Below are 26,405 nucleotides of genomic sequence, written 5' to 3' on the forward strand. Positions count from 1 at the left end.
CTTGAGGAATTGCCATACTGTTTTCCATAATGGTTGAACTAGTTTACAATCCCACCAACAGTGTAAAAGTGTTCCTATTTCTCCACATCCTCTCCAACACCTGTTGTTTCCTGACTTCTTAATGATTGCCATTCTAACTGGTGTGAGATGGTATCTCATTGTGGTTTTGATTTGCATTTCTCTGATGGCCAGTGATGATGAGCATTTTTTCATGTGTCTGTTGGCTGTATGAATATCTTCTTTTGAGAAATGTCTGTTCATATCCTTTCCCCACTTTTTGATGGGGTTGTTTGTTTTTTTCTCGTATATTTGTTTGAGTTCTTTGTAGATTCTGGATATTAGCCCTTTGTCAGATGAGTAGGTTGCAAAAATTTTCTCCCATTCTGTAGGTTGCCTGTTCACTCTGATGGTAGTTTCTTTTGCTGTGCAAAAGCTCTTTAGTTTAATTAGATCCCATTTGTCAATTTTGGCTTTTGCTGCCGTTGCTTTTGGTGTTTTAGACATGAAGTGCTTGCCCATGCCTATGTCCTGAATGGTACTACCTAGATTTTCTTCTAGGGTTTTTATGGTATTAGGTCTAACATTTAAGTCTCTAATCCATCTTGAATTAATCTTCGTATAAGGGGTAAGGAAAGGATCCAGTTTCAGCTTTCTACTTATGGCTAGCCAATTTTCCCAGCACCATTTATTAAATAGGGAATCCTTTCCCCATTTCTTGTTTCTCTCAGGTTTGTCAAAGATCAGATGGCTGTAGATGTGCGGTATTATTTCTGAGGACTCTGTTCTGTTCCATTGGTCTATATCTCTGTTTTGGTACCAGTACCATGCTGTTTTGGTGACTGTAGCCTTGTAGTACAGTTTGAAGTCAGGTAGCGTGACGCCTCCAGCTTTGTCCTTTTGACTTAGGATTGTCTTGGCAATGCGGGCTCTTTTTTGGTTCCATATGAACTTTAAAGCAGTTTTTTCCAATTCTGTGAAGAAAGTCATTGGTAGCTTGATGGGGATGGCATTGAATCTATAAATAACCTTGGGGAGTATGGCCATTTTCACGATATTGATTCTTCCTATCCATGAGCATGGTATGTTCTTCCATTTGTTTGTGTCCTCTTTGATTTCACTGAGCAGTGGTTTGTAGTTCTCCTTGAAGAGGTCCTTTACATCCCTTGTAAGCTGGATTCCTAGGTATTTTATTCTCTTTGAAGCAATTGTGAATGGAAGTTCATTCCTGATTTGGCTCTCTGCTTGTCTGTTGCTGGTGTATAAGAATGCTTGTGATTTTTGCACATTAATTTTGTATCCTGAGACTTTGCTGAAGTTGCTTATCAGCTTAAGGAGATTTTGGGCTGAGACAATGGGGTTTTCTAAATATACAATCATGTCATCTGCAAACAGGGACAATTTGACTTCTTCTTTTCCTAACTGGATACCCTTGATTTCTTTCTCTTGCCTGATTGCCCTAGCCAGAACTTCCAACACTATGTTGAATAGGAGTGGTGAGAGAGGGCATCCCTGTCTTGTGCCAGTTTTCAAAGGGAATTTTTCCAGTTTTTGCCCATTCAGTATGATATTAGCTGTGGGTTTGTCATAAATAGCTCTTATTATTTTGAGGTACGTTCCATCAATACCGAATTTATTGAGCGTTTTTAGCATGAAGGGCTGTTGAATTTTGTCAAAAGCCTTTTCTGCATCTATTGAGACAATCATGTGGTTCTTGTCTTTGGTTCTGTTTATATGCTGGATTACGTTTATTGATTTGCGAATGTTGAACCAGCCTTGCATCCCAGGGATGAAGCCCACTTGATCATGGTGGATAAGCTTTTTGATGTGCTGCTGAATCCGGTTTGCCAGTATTTTATTGAGGATTTTTGCATCAATGTTCATCAGGGATATTGGTCTAAAATTCTCTTTTTTTGTTGTGTCTCTGCCAGGCTTTGGTATCAGGATGATGTTGGCCTCATAAAATGAGTTAGGGAGGATTCCCTCTTTTTCTATTGATTGGAATAGTTTCAGAAGGAATGGTACCAGCTCCTCCTTGTACCTCTGGTAGAATTCAGCTGTGAATCCATCTGGTCCTGGACTTTTTTTGGTGGGTAGGCTATTAATTGTTGCCTCAATTTCAGAGCCTGCTATTGGTCTATTCAGGGATTCAACTTCTTCCTGGTTTAGCCTTGGGAGAGTGTAAGTGTCCAGGAAATTATCCATTTCTTCTAGATTTTCTAGTTGATTTGCGTAGAGGCGTTTATAGTATTCTCTGATGGTAGTTTGTATTTCTGTGGGGTCAGTGGTGATATCCCCTTTATCATTTTTTATTGCATCTATTTGATTCCTCTCTCTTTTTTTCTTTATTAGCCTTGCTAGCGGTCTGTCAATTTTGTTGATCTTTTCAAAAAACCAACTCCTGGATTCATTGATTTTTTGGAGGGTTTTTTGTGTCTCTATCTCCTTCAGTTCTGCTCTGATCTTAGTTATTTCTTGCCTTCTGCTAGCTTTTGAATGTGATTGCTCTTGCCTCTCTAGTTCTTTTAATTGTGATGTTAGAGTGTCCATTTTAGATCTTTCCTGCTTTCTCTTGTGGGCATTTAGTGCTATAAATTTCCCTCTACACACTGCTTTAAATGTGTCCCAGAGATTCTGGTATGTTGTATCTTTGTTCTCATTGGTTTCAAAGAACATCTTTATTTCCGCTTTCATTTCGTTATGTACCCAGTAGTCATTCAGGAGCAGGTTGTTCAGTTTCCATGTAGTTGAGCGGTTTTGATTGAGTTTCTTAGTCCTGAGTTCTAGTTTGATTGCACTGTGGTCTGAGAGACAGTTTGTTATAATTTCTGTTCTTTTACATTTGCTGAGGAGTACTTTACTTCCAATTATGTGGTCAATTTTGGAATAAGTGCGATGTGGTGCTGAGAAGAATGTATATTCTGTTGATTTGGGGTGGAGAGTTCTATAGATGTCTATTAGGTCCGCTTGGTGCAGAGATGAGTTCAATTCCTGGATATCCTTGTTAACTTTCTGTCTCGTTGATCTGTCTAATGTTGACAGCGGAGTGTTGAAGTCTCCCATTATTATTGTATGGGAGTCTAAGTCTCTTTGTAAGTCTCTAAGGACTTGCTTTATGAATCTGGGTGCTCCTGTATTGGGTGCATATATATTTAGGAGAGTTAGCTCTTCCTGTTGAATTGATCCCTTTACCATTATGTAATGGCCTTCTTTGTCTCTTTTGATCTTTGATGGTTTAAAGTCTGTTTTATCAGAGACTAGGATTGCAACCCCTGCTTTTTTTTGTTCTCCATTTGCTTGGTAGATCTTCCTCCATCCCTTTATTTTGAGCCTATGTATGTCTCTGCATGTGAGATGGGTCTCCTGAATACAGCAGACTGATGGGTCTTGACTCTTTATCCAGTTTGCCAGTCTGTGTCTTTTAATTGGAGCATTTAGTCCATTAACATTTAAGGTTAATATTGTTATGTGTGAACTTGATCCTGCCATTATGATATTAACTGGTTATTTTGCTCGTTAGTTGATGCAGTTTCTTCCTAGCCTCGATGGTCTTTACATTTTGCCAAGTTTTTGCGATAGCTGGTACCGGTTGTTCCTTTCCATGTTTAGGGCTTCCTTCAGGGTCTCTTGTAAGGCAGGCCTGGTGGTGACAAAATCTCTAAGCATTTGCTTATCTGTAAAGGATTTTATTTCTCCTTCACTTATGAAACTTAGTTTGGCTGGATATGAAATTCTGGGTTTAAAATTCTTTTCTTTAAGAACGTTGAATATTGGCCCCCACTCTCTTCTGGCTTGTAGAGTTTCTGCCGAGAGATCTGCTGTTAGTCTGATGGGCTTCCCTTTGTGGGTGACCCGACCTTTCTCTCTGGCTGCCCTTAAGATTTTTTCCTTCATTTCAACTTTGGTGAATCTGGCAATTATGTGTCTTGGAGTTGCTCTTCTGGAGGAGTATCTTTGTGGCGTTCTCTGTATTTCCTGAATTTGAATGTTGGCCTGCCCTACTAGGTTGGGGAAGTTCTCCTGGATGATATCCTGAAGAGTGTTTTCCAACTTGGTTCCATTTTCCCCCTCACTTTCAGGCACCCCAATCAGACGTAGATTTGGTCTTTTTACGTAATCCCATACTTCTTGCAGGCTTTGCTCATTTCTTTTTCTTCTTTTTTCTTTTGGTTTCTCTTCTCGCTTCATTTCATTCATTTGATCTTCAATCGCTGATACTCTTTCTTCCAGTTGATCGAGTCGGTTACTGAAGCTTGTGCATTTGTCACGTATTTCTCGTGTCATGGTTTTCATCTCTGTCATTTCGTTTATGATCTTCTCTGCATTAATGAGTCTAGCTGTCAATTCTTCCACTCTTTTTTCAAGATTTTTAGTTTCTTTGCGCTGGGTACGTAATTCCTCCTTTAGCTCTGATAAGTTTGATGGACTGAAGCCTTCTTCTCTCCTCTCGTCCAAGTCATTCTCTGACCAGCTTTGATCCGTTGCTGGTGATGGGCTGCGCTCCTTTGCAGGGGGAGATGCGCTCTTATTTTTTGAATTTCCAGCTTTTCTGCCCTGCTTCTTCCCCATCTTTGTGGTTTTATCTGTCTCTGGTCTTTGATGGTGGTGACGAACTGATGGGGTTTTGGTATAGGTGTCCTTCCTGTTTGATAGTTTTCCTTCTGACAGTCAGAAGGACTCTCTGTTGGTCTGTTGGAGATTGCTTGAGGTCCACTCCAGACCCTGTTTGCCTGGGTATCAGCAGCAGAGGTTGCCGAAGATAGAATATTGCTGAACAGCGAGTGTACCTGTCTGATTCTTCCTTTGGAAGTGTCCTCTCAGGGGTGTACTCCACCCTGTGAGGTGTGGGGTGTCAGACTGCCCCTAGTGGGGGATTTCTCCCAGCTAGGCTACTCAGGGGTCAGGGACACACCTGAGCAGGCAGTCTGTCCGTTCTCAGATCTCAACCTCCGCGTTGGGAGATCCGCGGCTCTCCCCAAAGCTGTCAGACAGAGTCGTTCGCGTCTGCACCGGCTCCCGCTACTTCCCCTGTTGGTCTTCAGCTGTGCGCTGTCCCCAGAGGTGGAGACTACAGAGACAGGCAGGCTTCCTTGAGCTGCTGTGAGCTCCACCCAGTTCGAGCTTCCCAGCGGCTTTGTTTACCTACTTAAGCCTCAGCAATGGCGGGCGCCCCTCCCCCAGCCTCGCTGCTGCCTTGCGGATAGATCGCGGCAGACTGCTGTGTTAGCAGTGAGGGAGGCTTCGTGGGCGTGGGACCCTCCCGGCCAGGTGTGGGATATATTCTCCTGGAATGCCTGTATGCTTACAGCGCAGTATTGGGGTGGGAGTTACCCGATTTTCCAGGTGTTGTGTGTCTCAGTTCCCCTGGCTAGGAAAACGGATCCCCTTCCCCCTTGCGCTTCCAGGTGAGGCGATGCCTCGCCCTGCTTCAGCTCTCGCTGGTCAGAATGCAGCAGCTGACCAGCACCGATTGTCCGGCACTCCCTAGTGAGATGACCCCAGTACCTCAGTTGAAAATGCAGAAATCACCGGTCTTCTGTGTCGCTCGCGCTGGGAGTTGGAGACTGGAGTTGTTCCTATTCGGCCATCTTGCTCCGCCCCCTCAAAATATTTTCTTAATAGGACTCCGTTTACTGTTTTTCATCAATTCCTCAAGAATAACTACAGAGTTAATAACGCATAGGATAAACTGTCACAGAAATATCACTTTCTCAGATGGTGCTGGGCCATCTCTTATTAATTTATTAAATCAGACTATATAACTTTTGGTAAGCCGTGAACCTCAGGCTATCAATATACATCAATTTTCCATGACTAGAAAGTAATTATTTCCTACATATTCACCACTGGGAAGAAGGAACTCAGACTGACCTAAAGATATTCATTATCATATGGGTTCTAGATAATGAATACACACACAACATGTGCACACACATGAGCCACTGAGTTATTCCCAAGCTATCATCCATAATTCTATCAAATTTTCCCACTTTTTAAAAAGAATTATCAAATAATCATTCAGTTACTTAATAAAAGGTGTAACTTGTGAACCCTAATGAAATATTATAGTAGATTTTCACATTTACTTTTCATTTATGGAAAATCAAATAAGGAACTGCTTATTTACCTTCATAAAGATGCATTCCAATAGCATTCAAGCCAGGTGTCACATATTCCATGGGCTAATTTCACTCCATAAGTATCTTTAAGATTACACATTAAGTACTATGGCATAAACATTCATATTTATTAAAGACCTACTGGGGCCAGGTATTCATTTGGGCATTTTGTATGAAAATAATAATTATTACAATTGCATGATAATGTAATAATATTACTGCCATAAATTAGGTCATTTCATATATTGGCCAAATTACTTATTGTTTTTATTATAGCAATTAATATTTATTGAGAGCTAAAGTACTTCAACTAAAATATGTATTTTCTGTTATTATAATAGCTACTAATATTTATCAAGAGTTCATTACATGGTGGACATTGTACCCATTGTTCTGCATTTATTATCTTCCTTGATTGTCACAACAACCCTGAAACGGGTACTAACATCCTCATTTTACACTTGAGGAAACTGAGGCTCAGAAAGTGTAGTTTACTCAGAGTCACAAGGCTAAAGAATGGCGGGACAGAAGTCCATGCTGTTTCTATTATATCACACTGCTTCCCACATAAAAAAAATAAGGTCAAAGACAACCAAGATTTTTTGTGACCTTAAAAATTTACTTTGCCTCTTCACTTTGGAAGCATGCATTTCCCCCAGATTAATCATGATGATGATGATGTCAGGAATAGTGATATTAATATCACTATTAATATTAATTATAAATGATATAACAACTCATTTCTAGAAAATGAGAAAACTAACTTTTCCGCATTATTTTTGCCTCTATGTAGTTAAGATGGGGCTAACATCCAAGTATATTATTTGTCAGTTCAGAATTTTCCCCCTCTAACAAGCTGATAAAATATTTAATAAGAGAGCTGGAGTAAACAACCATGAATAATGATCACAGAACACCTCTTAAGTGTGTCAAATCAGTGTCCATTCTGAATAGCTAATAAAGCACTCCCATAGAGTAACAAAGATGCAACATTGATTATGTTTTTCATTAATGTTTTAAAACTTCACCAATTCAAACAACACTAACTGAACTTGTGATAATTTGGATACGCTGTACCATTTTACCTTTGTACTATTAAAACCAAATAATGCAAAACCAATAATGTTAACAGCAGCAAACTGTGCCCTATTGCTGTTTCCTCTAGCTAAATAAGTCTAGTCTCATTCTTTCTCTTTCTCTTTCTTCTTCTTCCCTCTTCCCCTCTTCCCTCTCCCTCCTTCTCTCTCTCCCCTTATTCCACCTCCCTCTCCAGGGCCTCCCTGGGTCAATCCTCTTGACCAGAATCAGCCATTCATTTCCAGCCTTTCTTGTCACCAGCCCATTCTCGGCAACTAGCTCTGCCCCTTACTCCCAGCCTTAGTAATTAATTGTGCTATTATTGTGAATTAATCGTACAAGCAAGTCAATGTTTAGCCTAATTAAGAGTGAACGCAACAAATTATCTAAAGCACCACTCCAGCAGAATTTGCATCCAGCCTTGTATGAGCAGCCAATCAAGCTTTTCAGCTATTGAATCAAGGAGTTCTGGGCTTCATTAAAACATACAACTCGGCCCTCTTCCCACACCAGCGCCTGAACCCTTTCCCAGTCCTCCATTCTTTACTCACCCCTAAATGCTGTGTTTAACTACATACCTTTGGAAATCATATTGTATCTCTTTTTTTTAATTTGCTACAATTGGTAGCTTTGTACTTTAATAGTTTCATCAGTTTAGGTCACTTATAGTTTATTAAATTTAAATTTTTTCTTACCGCCTCCCAAAACAAATTAAATAAAACAAATACCACCTCCCAAAATAAATAAAACAAAGAAGCAAACACACAAACATTCCTTCCTTGGAAGGAAGCTACCGTTGTAAACAATGGCAGCAGGTTGACCAACTTATTACTTGAAAAACAATAAGTGAAAATAAGTTCTTATCAGTAAAAATTTGCACCTGGGCTCCTACTACTCAATCATTATTGACTAGAATAAGAAAAAAGTTTGTGTAAGGGATCAGAAAGCGTACTCAAGCTGTTGAAAATAGTGAACTTAACAAAATTTTTTAATTAAAAATAAACTGCTTGAAGTAAAAATTCACCTGATTTTTTTCCACTAAATAATTCAGCCTTGAGAAAAATTATGTCCTGAAGCCTACAGCTGTGAAGATAGAAACTGGAGCTACAAATCAGAGAGTCTTTTCATACTTATGAACCAGTGTATTAGTCATTCTTTTAAAAATCAGGATAAATGTAAGAGCTCCAGAGGCTAAGGCCTAAGTCAGCATGGTGCGTGGAATTTAATTAGATCTTGAACAATTTCTTTCAGCCTTCCAAGTCTATGCCAGTCTCTCCCTCGTTTATTTTTCCTATTCATCCTTGCTTGCTTTTGTTGCCCCCTCAGTACATAGAAACCATGCGTTTTACACCTCCATTTCAGATATTCTCTCCTGCCACCTCCCTTGGTGCAGTCGTCCTGGTCAGATCACACTTACTGAGGGCACTCACCATACCCAGCCAGATGAGTTCTCCATGTGACTTCTTACTAAAGCTTATCAAAAAGGAAACAGAACAGAGACACCGAGTCTATTCCATTCTCATTACAGTCACCACCTAACCCATACCTTCATGTTGTTCAGGTCCTGAATATGAATAGTAACATTTATTTTCAAAATTACCTGCATCACTTTGTCTTATTTCTCAATTTCTCTCTCTGAAATACTTAACACATAGTGATGTACTAATATTGGTAACTGATTCTCTGGAAAAGGCTTTGTATCAGGAAAAATGGAACTTTCCCTTGTGATTAACACTAGAAAACATCAGCTTCTGCATATCCTGCCCTAAACAGTATGCACTCTTTGGAAACATTCCAGTTCACAGAAGAATTTTTACCAGTGAGTCAAATGTCTAATTCTCTCAGTGCTAAACACTGTATTTATCATTATAATACTAAAATAAGTCTATAAACATACTGATGTATATGCAAGCATATAAGCATCTATACATACTGTTATTTAAACCTGTTTTAGAACATAAAGTAAAAGGGGCCAAGCACATCACAAAATAACAAGTGCTTATCATAGAATTCACTATGTAGATTTCCTCAAAAAGCCCATTAACACAACAGGAGAATATTTCAACACCAAGTTTCAGAAATTCAGAAGCAGGAAGACTCCCTTCTTTTCCTGTGATTCATTAATGAGACAATCAGTGCTGAAAACATGCCTTTTGCTGCCATCAAGTGGCTCTTTTCAGAATATTCTGATCAACATTATGGTGTGCTAGCACTGCTTCCCCCACCACTTCCTTCCTTGTACATTATACATTATCAACCTTTGGGGAACAGGAATATTTGAAAAAACCAAGCAAGCCTTTCCTAAACTAGGACTTTATACTATGGATGCTATAAAAATTACATTACTAAGAAGTTATTCAGAAAGACAACTTCAAAAAGTGTTTGAAGTATCCAAAACTGAAAAATCCTTCCCAGCCCTGGGTGACCTTTTCAGTTTCTAGTCAATAAAGATTGTGACCTGAACTTGGGAGCACGCCTCTCTTTATTAATACCAAATAGAGGATTTCTAAATAGACTGGTTCAGGGTACACAGTTGAAAAGAGAGGAAATTAGAAAACGTATTTGGAATAATTTTTAATTAAGTCAAATCCCATTACTATGGAAGAAAATAGTTTTCTATTGATGTCTCATTTTCTCAAGGCTTCATTCCTATATATAAATAATGTGGCATATTGTACAGTCACTGCAAAAGTTCAACTGTGATTACTATATAATTCTCATTTTAATATAGTTGATTGCCTAGTCCCTTTTTATTTGAGTGTCTTCCCTTTTTTATTGCTTTTTTTCAAGTTCTAGGGTACATGTGCAGGATGTGTAGGTTTGTTTCATAGGTAAATGTATGCCATGGTGGTTTACTGCACCTATCAACCCATCAGCTAGGTATGAAGCCCAGCATGCATCAGCTCTTTTCCCTAATGCTCTCCCACTCCCACCCTTCCCCAATAGGCCCCGGTGTGTGTTGTTCCCCTTCCTGTGTCCATGTGTTCTCATTGTTCAGCTCCCACTTATAAGTGAGAATATGCAATGTTTGGTTTTCTGTTCCTGCATTAGTTTGCTGAGGATGATGGCTTCCAGCTTCATCCATGTCCCTACAAAGGACATGATCTCGTTCCTTTTTATGACTGCATACTATTCCATGGTGTGTATGTACCACATTTTCCTTATCCTTTCTATCACCGATCGGTATTTGGGTTGATTCCATGTCTTTGCTATGGTGAACAGTGCTGCAATGAACATAGGTGTGCATGTGTCTTTATAGTAGAATGATTTATAATCCTTTGGGCATATACCCAGTAATGGGATTGCTGGATCAAATGGTATTTCTGGTTCTAAATCTTTGACGAATCACAACACTGTCTTCCACAATGGTTGAACTAATTTACATTACCAACAGTGAAAATGTGTTTCTATTTCTCTACAACCTCAGCAGCATCTGTTGTTTCCTGACTTTTTAATAACTGCCATTCTAACTGGCATGAGATGGTATCTCATTGTGGTTTTGATTTGCGTTTCTCTAATGATCAGTAATGTTGAGCTCTTTTTCATGTGTTTGTTGGTTGCATGTACATCTTTTTTTTTTTTTTTTTTTTTGAGAAATGTCTGTTCATATCCTTTGCCCACTTTTTAACGGGGTTGTTTGTTTTTACCTTGCAAATTTGCTTAAGTTCCTTATAGATTCTGGATATTAGACTTTGGTCAGATGGATAGATTACAAAGATTTTCTCCCATTCCATACGTTATCTGTTCACTCTGATGACAGTTTCATTCACTGTGCAGCAGCTCTTTAGTTTAATTATATGCCATTTGTCAATTTTTGCTTTTGTTTCAATTGCTTTCAGCAATTTCATCATAAAGTCTTTGCCCATGCCTATGTCCTGAATAGTCTTGCCTAGACTGTCTTCTAGGGTTTTTATAGTTTTGGGTTTTACATTTAAGGCTTTAATCCATCTTGAGATAATTTTTATATAAGGTGTAAGGTAAGGATCCAGTTTCAATTTTCTTTATATAGCTAGCCCATTCTCCCAGCACCATTTATTAAATAGGAAATCCTTTCCCCATTGCTTGTTTCTGTCATGTTTATTGAAGATCAGATGGTTGTAGATGTGCAACTTTATTTTTGAGTTGTCTATTCTGTTCCATTGGTCTATGTGCCTGTTTTTGTACCCACTACCATGCTGTTTTGATTACTGTGGCCTTGTGGTAAGTTTAAAGGCATCATAGCGTGATACCTCCAGCTCTGTTCTTCTTGTTTACGCTTGTCTTAGCTATGTGAGCTCTTTTTGGTTCCACATGAATTTTAAAATACAGTTTTCTAATTCTGTGAAGAGTGTCAATGGTAGTTTAATGGGAATAGCATTAAATCTACAAATTGCTTCGGGCAGTATGGCCATTTTCACGATATTGATTCTTCCTATCAGTGACCATGGAATGTTTTTCCATATGCTTGTGACCTTTCTGATTTCCTTGACTGGTTTGTAGTTCTCCTAAAGAGGTCCTTCATTTCCCTTGTTAGCTGTATTCCAAGGTATTTTATTCTATATGTGGCAATTGCGAATGCAAGTTCATTCATGATTTGGATTTCTGCTTGTCTGCTGTAGATCTATGGGAATGCTTGCGATTTCTACACATTAATTTTGTATCCTGATTAGAGGTGACAATGTGCTAGCAGCCCTAATCTCAGTGCCTCCTCAGCCTCGGTGTCCACTCTGGAGGCACTTGAGGAGCCCTTCAGCCCACCACGGCACCGTGGGAGCCCCTCTCTGGGCTGGCTGAGGCTGGAGTTGCCTCCCTCTGCTTGTGGGGAGGTGTGGAGGGAGAGACAGCAGTGCTCCTGGGCCAATGTGAGTTCCAGCAGGTGCAGGTGCAGGCTCAGTGGGCCCCGTACACAGAGGAGCTGGCCGGCACGACCAGACCAGGGCAGTGAGGAGCTTACCAGCAGGCCCAGTAGCTGTGGAGGTTGCACCGGGTCCCCCAGCAGTGCCTGCCCACCAGCACTGCACTCAAATTCTGGCCGGGTTTAGCTGCCTCCCCATGGGGCAGGGCTCGGGACCTGCAGCTCGCCATGTCTGAGCTCCCCACCTGCGGTGGGCTCCTGCAAGGCCCGAGCCTCCCTGACGGGCACCACCCCCTGCTCCGTGGCGCCTGGTCCCATTGACAGCCCAAGGGCTGAGGAGTGCAGGCGTGGCTCAGGACTGGCGGGCAGCTCCGCCTGTAGCCCCGGTGCAGGATCCACTAGGTGAAGCCATCTGGGCTCCTGAGCCGGATGGGGACTTGGAGAACTTTTATATCTAGCCCAAGGATTGTATGTGCACCAGTCAGCACTCTGTATCTAGCTAATTTGGTGGGGACTTGGGGAACTTTTCTGTCTAGCTAGAGGATCCTAAATACACCAATCAGTACTTTGTGTCTAGCTCAAGGTTTGTAAATACACCAATTGGTACTCTGTATCTAGCTAACTCTGTATCTAGCTAACCTAGTGGGGACTTGGAGAACTTTTCTGTCTAGCACTCTGTGTCTAGCTCAAGGATTGTAAACGCACCAATCAGCACTCTGTGTCTAGCTCAAGGATTGTAAACACACCAATCAGCACTCTGTGAAAACAGACCAATCAGCTCTCTGTAAAATGGACCAATCAGCAGGATGTGGGTGGGGTCAGATAAGGGAATAAAAGCAGGCTGCCTGAGCCAGTCAGTGCACCCCACTTGGGTCCCCTTCCACACTGTGGAAGCTTCGTTCTCTGGCTCTTTGCAATAAATCTTGCTGCTGCCCACTCTTTGGGTTCATGCTGCCTTTATGAGCTGTAACACTCACCGCAAAGGTCTGCAGCTTCACCCCTGAAGCCAATGAGACCACAAACCCACCAGGAAGAATGAACAACTCCAGACGCGCTGCCTTTAAGAGCTGTAACACTCACCACGAAGGTCTGCAGCTTCACTCCTGACAGCGAGACCACGAACCCACCAGAAGGAAGAAGCTCCAGACACATCTGAATGTATGAAGGAACAAACTCCGGACACACCATCTTTAAGAACTGTAACACTCACTGTGAGGGTCCGCAGCTTCATTCTTGAAGTCAGTGAGACCAAGAACCCACCAATTCCGGACACACTGAGACTTCACTAAAGTTATTTATCAGCTTAAGAAGCTTTTGGGCTGAGATGATGGGGTTTCTAAGTATAGGATAATGTCATCTGCAAACAAAGACGAATTGACTTCCCCTCTTCTTACTAGAATACCCTTTATTTCCTTCTCTTGCTTGATTGCCCTGGCCAGAACTTCCGACACCATGTTGAATAGGACTAGTGAGACAGGGCATCCTTGTTTTGTGCCAGTTTTCAAGTGCAATGCCTCCAGCTTTTGCCCATTCAGTATGTTATTAATATGTTATTGACTGTGAGTTTGTCATAAATGGCTCCTACTATTTTGAAGTGTTCCTTCAATACCTAGTTTATTGAGTTTTTAACATGAATGGGGTGTTGAATTTTATCAAAAGACTTTTCTGTGTCTAGTGAGATAATTATGTGGTTTTTGTCTTTAGTTCTGCTTATGTTGTGAATTGCATTATTGATTTGCATATGTTGAACCAGTCTTGCATCCTGGGGATGACGCCAACTTGATTGTGGTGGATGAGCTTTTTGATGTGCTGCTGGATTCAGTCTGCCAATATTTTATTGAGGAATTTTGCATGAATGTTCATCAGGGATATTGGCCTGAAGTTTTCTTTTTTTGTTGTATCTCTGCCAGGTTTTGGTATCAGGATGATGCTGGTCTCATAAAATGAGTTATGGAGGATTCCCTTCTTTTCAATTGTTCGGAATAGTTTCAGAAGAAATAGCACCAGTTCCTCTTTGTACCTCTGGTAGAATTCTGGACCTGGGCTTTTTTTGGTTGGTAGGCTATTTATTACTCTCTCAATTTCAGAACTTATTATTGGTCTATTCAGGGACTCAACAACTTCTGGGTTCAATCTTAGGAGGGTGAATGGGTCCAGGAATTTATCCATTTCTTCTAGATTTTCCAGTTTATGTGCATAGAGTTGCTTACAGTATTCTCTGATGGCTGTTTGTATTTCTGTGGGGTCAGTGGTGTTATCCACTTTATCGTTTCTGATTGTGTTTTTTTGGGTCTTCTCTCTTTTCTTCTTCATTAGTCTTGCTAGCGATCTACTATATTGATTTTTTCCCCAAAAAACCAGCTCCTGGATTCATTTATTTTTTGAAGGGTTTTTCATGTCTCTATCTCCTTCAGTTGCACTCTGAGATTATTTCTTGTCTTCTGCTAACTATGAGGTTTGTTTCCTCTTGGTTCTCTAGTTCTTTTGGTTGTGATGTTAGGGTGTCAATTTGAGATCTTTCTAGCTTTTTTATGTGGGCATTTAGTGCTATACATTTTTCTTAATATTGCTTTAGCTGCATCCCAGAAACTCTGATACACTGTTTCTTTGCTCTTTTTTGGTTCAAACAACTTCTCGATTTCTGCCATAATTTCATTATTTACCTAGGAGTCATTCAGGAGCAGGTTGTTCAATTTCCATGTAGTTGTGTGGTTTTGAGTGGGCTTTTAAATCTTGAGTTCCAGTTTGATTTCGCTGTGGTCTGAAAGACTTTTGTTACGATTTCAGTTCTTTTGCATTTGCTGAGTTGTGTTTTACTTCCAGTTATGTGATCAATTTTAGAGTAAGTACCATGTGGTGCTGAAAAAAAAATGTATATTCTGTTGTTTTGGGGTAGAGAGTTCTGCAGATATCTATCAGGTCCACCTGGTCTAGAGCTGAGTTCAAGTCCTGAATATATTTGTTAATTTTCTGTCTCAATGATCTGTCTAATACTGCCAGTGGGGTATTAAAGTCTCCCACTATTATTGTGTGGGAGTCTAAGTCTCTTTGTAGGTCTCTGAGAACTTGTTTTATTAATCTGGGTGCCCCTGTATTGGCTGCATATATATTTAGGTTAGCTCTTCTTGTTGAATTGAACCCTTTAACATTGTATAATGCCCTTTTTTGTCTTTTTTGAACTTTGTTGGTTTAAAGTCTATTTTATCAGAAGCTAGGATTGCAACTCTTGCTTTTTTCTGCTTTCCATTTGCTTGGTAAATTTTCCTCCATTCCCTTATTTTGAGTCTTTGTGTGTCTCTGCACATGAGATATATCTCTTGAATACAGCCCACCGATGGGTCTTGTCTTTGTATCCAGCTTGCCATTCTGTGTCTTTTAATGCGGCATTTAGCCTATTTACATTTCAGGTTAATATTGTTATGTATGAATTTGATCCTGTCATCATGATGCTGGTTGGTTAATTTTGCAGACTTGTTAATGTAGTTGCTTCATAGTGTCATTGGTCTGTGTACTTCAGTGTGTTTTTGTAGTGGCTGGTAATGATTTTTCCTATCCATATTTACTGCTTCCTTCAGGAGCTCTTGCAAGACAGGCCTGGTGATGACAAAATCCCTCAGCATTTGTTTGTCTGAAAAAGATTTTATTTCTCATTCACTTTTGAAGCTCAGTTTGGCTGGATATGAAATTCTGGGCTGGAATTTCTTTTCTTTAAGAATGTTGAATATTGGCCCCCAATCTCTTCTGGCTTGCAGGGTTTCCGCTTAGGGGTCCACTGTTAGTCTGATGGGCTTCCCTTGGTAGGTGAACTCACTTTTCTCTCTTGCTGCCCTTAACATTTTTTCCTTCATTTCAACTTTGGAGAATCTGGTGATTATGTGTCTTGGCATAGATCTTTTCATGGAGTATCTTAATGGGGTTCTCTGGATTTCCTGAATCTGAATACTGGTCTGTCTTACTAAGCTGGCGAAGTTCTCCTGGATGATATCCTGAATTGTGTTTTTCTACTTAGTTCCATTCTCCCCATCTCTTTCAGGTACTTCAATCAGTTGTAGGTTCCATCTTTTTACACAGTCCCATAATTCTTGGAGGTTTTGTTCATTCCTTTTCATTCTTTATTCTCTAATCTTGTCTGCCTGCCTTATTTCAGCAAGATAGTTTTCAACCTCTGATATTCTCTCTTCCGCTTGGTCAATTCAGCTATTGATATTTGTGTTTGCATCACAAAGTTCTCTTGCTGTGTTTTTCAGACCCATCAGGTCATTTATGTTCCTCTAGAGACTAGTTATTCTAGTTAACAGCTCCTATAATCTTTTATCATGGTTCTTAGCTTCTTTGAATTCGGTTAGAACACAATCATTTGGCTCAGTGAAATTAGTTATTACTCACTCTCTAAAGCCTACTTCTGTCAGTTCATCCATCTCAGCTTCAGCCCTGTTCTGTGCTCTTGCTGGAGAGGTATTGTGATCATTTGGAGGAAAAGAGGCATTCTGGCTTCTGGGATTTTCAGCATTTTTGCATTGGTTTTTCCTCATTTTTGTGGATTCATCTACCTTTGATCTTTGAGGCTGATGACCTTTGGATGGGGTTTTTGTGGGGTCTTTTTGTTGATGTTGCTGTTGTTGCTTTCTGTTTTTCTTCTAACAGGCCCCTCTTCTGCAGATCTGCTGCAGTTTCCTGGGGGTCCACTCCAGACCCTGTTCACTTAGGTTATCACCAGTGGAGGTTGCAGACCAGTGGAGGTTGCAGACCAGTGGAGGTTGCAGAACAGCAAAGATTGTGGCCTGCTCCTTCCTCTGAAAGGTTCATCCCAGAAGAGTACCAACCTGATGTCAGCCAGAGCGCTCCTGTATCAGATGTCTGCCAACCCCCGTTTGGAGGGCTCACCTAGACAGGAGGCACGGGGTCAGGGACCCTCTTGAGGCAGTCTGTCTCTTAGCACACATGGCACAAAAAATGCAGACTAGTCTAAGAAAACTCCTTCTTCCCCTTGGAAACCCTACAGCCACTCACCATTCATTCTAGTCCTGAACTGGTGTGCTGTGCTCAGGGAATTGCCCTCATCAGGATCGGCCAATCTCTTCAGAGCTGGCAGGCAAGAAAGATTAAATCCGCTGAACCTGAGACCACAGCCACCCCTCCCCACAGGTGCTCTGTCTCAGGGAGATGAGAGTTCAGTCTATAAGCCCCTAACTGGAGTTGGTGGATTTTCTGCAGGGAGGCTCTGCCTACTGAGGAAGGATCTAGAGAAGCAGTCTGGTCACAGCTGCTTTGCTGTACTGTGGGGAATTCTGCCCAGTCCAAACCTCCTAAACTGCCCACTAAAGCCACAGTAATGGCAGCTGCCCCTCCCCCCAGCAACTTGGTCATTCCAGGCAGATACCAGACTGCTGTGTTGGTAATGGGGATTTCAAGCCAGTAGTTCTTAGCTTACTGGCCTCTATAGGAGTGGGAGCCACTCAGCAAGACAACTTGGCTCCCTAGCTTAAGCCCCCTATCCAAAGGAGTGGACACTTCTGTCTCACTGGAGTTCCAGGTGCTGCTGGAGTATGTAAAAAGCTCCTGCAGCTCAGTGCCTGTCTGAACAGCCACCCAGTTTTGTGCTTGAGACCCAGGGTCCTAGTGGTATAGGCTCACAAGGAATCTCTTGATTCGTGGATTGCAAACATCCATGGGAAAAGCATACTAACACTGGGGGGTGGCACAGGCCCTCACCACTTCCCTTGGCTGGGCGAGGGAGGATCCCCCCACCCCACCCCGGCCCCGCTCCTCCAGGCTCCATGCACTTTCCGGATGAAGCAATGACCCACCCTGCTTCTGCTCACTCTCCCTGGGGCATGCCCACTGCCTAGCCAGTCCCAATGAGATGAACTGGGTACCTCAGTTGGAAATGCAGAAACAACCTGCCTTCTGTGTTGGTCTCCCTGGGAGCTGCAGACCCAAGCTGTTTCTATTTGGCCATCTTGGCCCCTCCCCACATTCACAAGAGATCGTTAAACTGATAGCAGAATTTTAAAAAATGACAATGGTTATTTTAAAAACAAAGTCAAACTACTGGGGTAACAACCCCCTTGAGAAAAAAAAAAATAGTTCAGAGCAGTCTGAGCTATGTGAGGTACTCGGGCCCAGAAAGACATGAGTATGGAACTTCAGTCATTGCCCTCAACCCCACAAGACCCCACCCCCAGCCTCCACCACACCCATGCCTGGGCCAATTGTTTAACAAGTCATTTTGTTCCTGACCAGCTGTATAGTCAATCAACAGCTTGTGTTATTTTAATATAAATTCTTGATAAACAACTCAAAATCTGCCTCTTCTTTTCCATTCAAAAAACACTTATAACTGCTGTTAATTGAAGCATATATTCAGGGCCATTTGGATCTATCATCTTGGGTTGCAGTCCTCAAGCTTGGCCTAAACAAACTCTACTTATATTAATTTTGCCTCAGTTTCTTCCTTTTAGGTTGACACCTTCATATTCTGAGAAAGCAGCAAATCAGAGTATTGGTTCCTTTGACTGTAAAATGCATTAATACGATTTTTTTCACGAAAAGAAAAGCCCTTGATAAATGGAAGTGGATAGAAGTTGAGGCAAAAGGGAACTAAATTGCTCTACATAATAAAACAGAGGAATTCAAGTTTTTTGGGGAGGGCTGTCCAGAGAAAAGAACCTGAAACTGGGTGAAGTATTTATAATAGCTGAGGATGTTTTGAGGTTCTAAAATCCAAAGGAAATTGTATATTAAAATCACAAAACTGCACCTATGGTAACAGTTCCCTGGGAGATATTTTTCCCCCAGAGCCCAGTTTAAGTACAAGCTTCTTTGATGCTCGACTGTGCTAAGTGGTTTTGTTGGAGTAGGTAGCTAGGCAGACATGAGCAGGGCAGGAGAGGGCCCTCCTCAAGAATGTCAGGCAATCATCAGGTGATAGGCAGTTGTTAAACAGTCTCTCCAAAATAATAATTGGTCACAGCCAGTGCCACAGAAAGGCAGTCTCCCAACAGATAGCAAACTCCTGGTGATCAGCAGCTTCCCAGAAGTTGCTTCCCAGAAGGTCTCAGAAGTTGGGCTAGTGGGCTCAAGCATGTGCACTAACAGACCAAATGGCAGAGTTTAACTGGTATATGACCTTCCTCTGGGAACACCTGACTGGTAAGAGAAAAATGCCTCGGATGAGCATGCACACAACTTCAGTAAACACACTGCCCATGCAGCCCCTCCCAAGTGCTGGCAGGCCACTGAGCATGCAAACAGTCCACTCCAAGGGAAGAATCAAGGGAGAAGAAATGCAAACCTCAGAACCCTTCCAATGTATAAAAACCCAAGTCAAGGGTCAGATGGGGCACTTGGATCTCTCAAGTTGCCCGCTTGGCCCTGTTCCAAGTGTACTTTACTTCCTTTCATTCCTGCTCTAGAATTTTTTAATAAACTCTCACTCTTGCTCTAAAACTTGTCTCAGTCTCTCACTCTGCCTTAAGTCCCTTAGCTGAATTCTTTCCTCCAATGAGGCAAAAATCCAGTTTGCTGCAGATCCGATGATTCAGTGCTGCTAACAGGTACATGTTTTCCACTTCACCCCCCCACTCCCACTGTAGCCCTTTGTGGGACCACCTGTATGGAAACTTCTATTTTCAATTTTTCAATTAATATGAGCCAAATCCTTGTTTCTGGTCCCTACATAAAGGTTAAAATTCAAGTGCCTAAGTCAACTCCACTGAGCATCTGAGTATCAATCAGTTCATAGTCTTACTGCCCCAGTTTTCAGATCCTTCTGCATTTTTGTCCTCTGGGATTTTTCCTGACCTTTGGGTAAACTCAGCTACACATTTCAAAGGAGTATACCAAGTTGCTTCATCTCTTCCAGCTGTTCTAAAGATTTTGTAGTAGGCAAGGCTTCAGGTTACCTAGTCTGCCACCTTGTAAAAAAAAAAAAAAAAAAGAAATTACTCATAAAACGGCTAGATGCAAAACTATGCCCAGGATCAGCACCTTCTCCGCAGCAGAACCCTCAACATTTATAAAATGATGAGTTTAGTGACATCTTGGTGACTTAAAGAATAAATGAGGTTACAATAAGAAGCATTTTAGTGGTATAAGGAACTGAGGTGCAGAAAGAGAGTCAAATTTGGGACAAGTTTTTTCCTCGTGGTGCTACAAATACGGATTGTTCGAGCCTTGATCCTTTTTAGCTCAACCAGCTAACTTACCTCTTTCCCTCTCCATCTGACTGCCTTTCAGCTTGGCTCCCCAGAGATGTCTACAGCCATAGAGTTAGTGCATACTTCAGGGAATCCACTGTAATGAGGAAAACAGGAGCCAGGCAACTCTGGGCTAAAAACTCTTGAAGTTCTGGTCTGGATAAACCTAGGGATTTTTTTCTCTATAGTAAGAGATCATGAGACCCCAGCTTAGAGTAAATTTATAACCATTCCTAAAATTGGCACACATGCACAAAAAACGCAGACCAGTCTAAGAAAATTCCTTCTTCCCCTTGGAAACCCTACAGTCACTCATCATTCATTCTAGTCCTGAACTCCACCAGTTTGGAAAGGAATCCTAAAATACATTAACACAGATCTAGCCGTCATACGAAATTCTTGAAACCCTTTTGGAAATAATTCTAGGCCAATATTCCTAGAGAGACTCATAAACAAAGAAACATCGGACTCCCCACAAATTCAGTGTAATGCAAATGAGATTCAGTGTAAAGAATCCTGAATTCCTCTCTAGTACCAGGAATCCTCTGATATAAAACCAGTTACTTGTCATGTCTGTGTGCCCACTGTCCTTACTGCACTCTCTGGCTCCATTATTCCCTGTGCTACATGGGATGAAGCAGTATCTCAGAAAACCTGGTGTGTTCTAGGACAACCCCAATAGCACAGTTGTATCCATCTGCTCTAAGAACTGATTTTCCTCCAAGTTTACACTCCTATTGCAATGTGCTCACGATCAAATGATGTGTGTCATAAAAGTTAATAATACATCTTTTATAAATGGTGATTTAATTTTTATTTTTTATTTTTCTTTTCAGAGGCAGAGTCTTATTGTTTCACCTAGGCTGGAGTGCAGTGACACAATCATAACTCACTGTAACCTGGAACTCCCAAGCTCAAGCAATCCTCCTGCCTCAGCTTTCCAAGTAGCTAGGACTACAGGGCGTGCCATCACCCCCAGCTAAGTTTTTTATTTTTTGTAAGAGACAAAGTCTCTGTTGCCCAGACTGGTCTCAGACTTCTGGCCTTAAATGATCCTGCTGCCTCAGCCTCCCAAAGCACTGGGATTATAGGCATAAGTCACCATGCTCAGCCTTGATTTATTTTTTCTGCAGAACTAAACCATTTGTCCCTTGCTATGAATTTTTCTAAAATATGGCATGTTTAATATATCCTCTCAGTAAAAGATGTTTTCCTATGAAGATGAGGCATAATGGTGAAGAGTTCAACAGTTACATAAAACTCTGTAAGATTGTATTTAGTCTGAGAATAAAAAAGACCACTTTCAATTTTAGTTAGGCTACACATAAATTGTAGGCTAACTATTCTCTTATTTCCTAAGCATACCTCCTGCTTCTTTCAATTGTCAAATTCTGCTTGAATAATAAAATACAGAGAAAGGCTAATAGACATATGGTGAATGAGTAACAGGGTCAACCATCAATCAGACCTGTGTTCTTTAAACAATAAAGTGGCAAAACCTCTCTAGTCCTCAGTTTCTTGATCTGCAAAATGGAGATGATAACTCCTACTCCACGGAGTCATTGAGAGATTTAATTGAGATAATTCGTGCCTGGTGTAAATGCTCAACAACTATTAGCTCTCATTTTATTTCCAGCTATTGAGTGCTTTATAGAGTACAAGGAATTATTTATTGCATTTAATTTATTTCTTTCAAATCTGTTCCCTTCCTCAAAATAAGCATTTCCAGTTAGCACAGGCCTTATTAGCTCCAGATAAAAAAACAAGCAGAATTAGATCAAAAGTCAGCTTCTTAGCAAAAGATATATTTTATATATTATATAATGTATTATTTCCAGCAATTGCTTTTAAAATGTAGTTTTCACATAGGTTCCTTCTCCTTCTGCTCTCAGTGCTTTGAGTACAAAAAAACTCACAGAGAAACCTTTGGCTGTGTTAGGTAACTCCAACCATTACCCATTCTAGTATTACAGGCACTGCTCCAAGGCTGAGGCATATTCTGATGAGCCATAGGTGAGAGCCTTCAAAACAGAAGTGGTATTAAAACTATCATTCTAAGTCCAAGAAATAATTACAAAGTATTTTAATAACTTTCTAGAGCCTGAACATTTTACCTCAAATCACATTCTTGAATTTATCACTTGTCAGTATAAACTAAAATATGAAATATGTGAACGTATTTTTTCCTTTGCTATTCATCTCCTTTAGTGAGGGAAAAGCAATGAAATTCTAAATGAGCTTCCCTCTCAGTACTGAACAATGGTGGCCAAAATCTATATGTAACACCAAAACAGTTCCCTGTTTCCCATGGAACTGGACAACAATCCTGCCTAGCCTACACTTAGAAGAAAAGGATATTACCTAGCTTTCTGATCTATTAGGGGAAACAGATCAAAATCTTTCTCAGTAACTATTTCAACACACAACAAATACCTAAAGTGGTTTATTATTGTCACGAATCTAATTTTAATACTAAGCCAATCTCCTTATATTCTGGCCTCAAAACTTACTGAGAGCAGGCCAGACGCAGTGGCTCACGCCTGTAATCCCAGCACTCTGGGAGGCCAAGGTGGATGGATCACCTGAAGTCAGGAGTTCAAGACCAGCCTGACCAACACGGTAAAATCCCATCTCTACTAAAAAATACAAAAATTAGCCAGGCGTGGTGGCAGGCACCTATAATCTCAGCTACTCGGGAGGCTGAGTAAGAGAACTGCTGGAACCCGGGAGGCAGAGGTTGCAGTGAGTGAGCCAAAATCGCATCATTGCACCCCAGCCCTGACTGACAACAGCGAGATTCCGTCAAAAAAAAAAACCAAAACAAACAAACAAAGTTACTGAGAACAAACCAAAAGGAAATTATACTGAAAGACCAATCCTTGTGTTTCATTATAGAATGAAAGAAGTAAAGAAACTTAGAAAAATTATACAACTACTTGTTAGCACATCTTCATGCCTTACTGATTTGATAAGTATATATCACAAGCTAGGAGTTAATACAGGGTGGCCCACATTTTTTTTTTTGAGAAGGAGTCTTGCTTTGTTGCCAGGCTAGAGTGCAGTGGCACAATCTCGGCTCACTGCAACCTCTGCCTCCCGGGTTCAAGCGATTCTCCTGCCTCAGCCTCCCAAGTAGCTGGGACTAGAGGCCCACACCACCACACCCAGCTAATCTTTGTATTTTTAGTAGAGACGGAGTTTCATCATGTTGGCCAGGATGGTCTCAATCTCCTGACCTTGTGATCTGCCCGCTTCAGCCTCCCAAAGTGCTGGGATTACAAGCATGAGCTACCATGCCCAGCTGTGGCCCACTTTTAAAACAACCTATTAATCACAAAACTCTCTCTCTCACAGGACTGTCAAGAGAGTTAAAGAAAATCCTGTACCAAACACTTTTATTTAGTCAGGCATTGCAGACCAATGAAATTGCAAACCTGGAAACCTTCATCTTAGCCCCACTCTATGAATCATTTGAATATATGCAAATCAGTAAGATTTCCTGAGTCTTATACCCGCTTATCAGTATAATGAAATTAGTACCTGCCCTCCCACCACCCTATACAAAAGTCCTAAAGGATAAAGAACAAAATCTAAATATTGTAATGCAGTATACGCTTCCTGGAAAAAAAAATTTCAATATCTTAGGTAAGAAAAACATACAAAATACTCCTTCTTCTTAGGGCAGAATATTTGTAAAGCAGACAGACTACTATAAGCTAAAAAATTCTTAAATTCTTATGAGTTTCAAACATAACACTCACCACAGTAGAAAGGGGAAAGATAACCTACCCCATGTTTCCATCCATCAGAAGAATCGTGTTGTATATGTGAGAAAATATGAAGAGAAAGAGAATTGTGCTGAAGAACATTGTCATCCACGACCCATGATCCTCTCGAAACATTTTTAATCGCAGCAACTGACCTGAAATACAAATATTATTAAATATTAATGTACATTGTAACTCAAAATTCATGGATCTTTGCTTTATTTTTATGAATCTCTATTGTCTCACTATATTCTGAAGTCTTTGCCATAGGACTGCCTTATGAGTAAAGCCACAATATAATGTTCTTTTTGCTCTTTTGTAAATAAATGATCATAAATAAAGTCCAAGACGATCCTCATATCACATATCATCCTAGAGTAAATAGTACTAATCCAAGAATCTAGTGTTCAGAGACAGTACATTATGCTAGCATGAAAACAAGATGAACTACAGCCCTACTTAGCTGCTACTTTTTATTTTACAAATATGTTTTTGGTTCACACTGAAACTACTTAAGGCAAATGGTAAAGTTGCATGAATCCCATATCGTTTCCCTTTGTTTCTATAGATCCATTCCCAATACTGGCCAGATGATAAAACCAAGACCAACCTTACTTATCAGGTCTAATTGTTTAAGGTACATGAAAACTTGAAAGAAAAATTTAAGTCTCTGTTATAAAACATGCAGCTTAGCCTCACTCTTAACACCCATGCCCCTGTACAAGTACAAATACAAGTGCATATGAGAGGTGACAGTGTATGTGTTAATGAAGCTGGGTGTGGCTCTTGGCAAAACATAATTTTCACCCTGATGACTAAAATTCCATTTATGAAGACAAATGCTAACGTTAGAGAGAATGTTAAGATGCAAACACCTTAAGGAAGAAACATATATTAAGATGAACACTAAAGTAAAAACTACTAATATAATTCCACCAGAGAAATGTTTTGATTTATGGTAAAGAGAAATGATGGCACTAGTACCCTGAAAGATGAGGAAGGTGAAAAACCTTGGGAGTAAGAAAGATGTGAGCATAGGTCACCCTAGCTTCTCCCAAGATAAACTGTGTCTATTTTACTTACCTCCCTTCCTAAGAGTAATAATGGAGATGACGTGCATATAGGAACTACAATTACTAGCCGCATAAATTATAAGATCATAGAACCTGTTGATTAATCAGTAATTATGAAAAGTCAGGGATTTTCAACAACATACTGACAAGAATATTGTAAAAACATATTAACCACAGAATGCTTGAGAGTAAAATCACGTGCCACAAATATCTTACACTATAAGGAATATTTATCTATTCATTGAACAAATATTTAGTATGTGCCTATTACATGCCAGACACAGTTGTAAGTGCTGGAGATTCAACTGTAAGCAATGCAGGACAGTGCTTGAAGTCAATTATCATTTGAGTATTTAATGGAATTGTGACCTTACTTTGGACTCATGGGCTGTCTTTGTTCGGGGGTCCCTTTTCTGCAAGTCCTTTCAGCTTTAGACTAAGACCTATTTATTTAATTCAGCAGTTGATAATGAAGCACTTCAAAGAGGCAATTGGAGTTCTTTTAAGATTTAAATGTGAATTTCTTTCTTAACATAAGCGTGTGTCAAAAAAATTCACTAACAAATATACTTTAAAAGTCAAATAATAATGCTGGTGACTCAACAGTGTTTTGCAAATAAAACATTGTGGACTAACTGTACACAGGTGGAAATAATACAAAGTTAGCAAAAAGAGAGATGTGGCAGTACCGTTTATGCTGTCATTGCCAAGCTCATCGTCTACCACTAATTTCAGCCATTAGTGTCATTAGAACGAAATGGCAGGTTCACATGACTTGAAATTCATTCAAAGACAACAAGAAAAGTGCTGCAAAATATTAAGTCCAGAACTAGCATGACCTAAGTGTTGAGTCACATTGTATTATAAAAATTTCCCATAAACTACTTAAAGGTTAACTCAATAAGTAACCCTCAAATGTTAAGAAACATATACACAAGGACTGCCCTCAGCTTACTGTTCTCACAAAGGACTTCTCCCATGCACTGTAATCAGACCAAGAACCTTGGAACTACCTGAGGATGTCAGATGGAAATGCACTGTCTCTGCCCTTTAGGGTGACTATATATGTGATTTGCCTAGGACAGTAGTGGTTTATAATTGTTGTCCTGGCATAAGTATTAATAGTAACTCCTTCCTTTCTTAAGTATGCTTGTTTGGAAGATAAATTATGTGCCACTTTTCCTATAGGTCTCTAGGTCCCAGAATTCAGAATTTTATGACTTTCTTTTAGAGGAGTTTCAGGAGACAACCAAGTTGCAACAATCCTTGCAGGCCAACAGAAGTGAAAAACATCACTAAGAGGGATACATTTCTGACATGGTCAAAAATGATTATTTGAA

The 26,405-nt window shown here is 40.5% G+C and overlaps 1 protein-coding gene across 1 annotated transcript in view; it reads right to left on the reverse strand.

Annotated features, from left to right (window-relative positions):
- Positions 1-26,405, reverse strand: part of TMEM117 (transmembrane protein 117) — a 580,634-nt gene that overhangs the window by 450,375 nt on the left and 103,854 nt on the right. Inside the window, exon 3 of the mRNA XM_030939932.1 lies at positions 24,015-24,147. Coding sequence (XP_030795792.1) covers positions 24,015-24,147 — 133 coding nt within the window. The remainder of the gene's footprint in view (positions 1-24,014; positions 24,148-26,405) is intronic.

This window comes from Rhinopithecus roxellana, chromosome 10 (assembly GCF_007565055.1).
Source record: "Rhinopithecus roxellana isolate Shanxi Qingling chromosome 10, ASM756505v1, whole genome shotgun sequence".
Lineage (NCBI taxonomy): Eukaryota > Metazoa > Chordata > Mammalia > Primates > Cercopithecidae > Rhinopithecus > Rhinopithecus roxellana.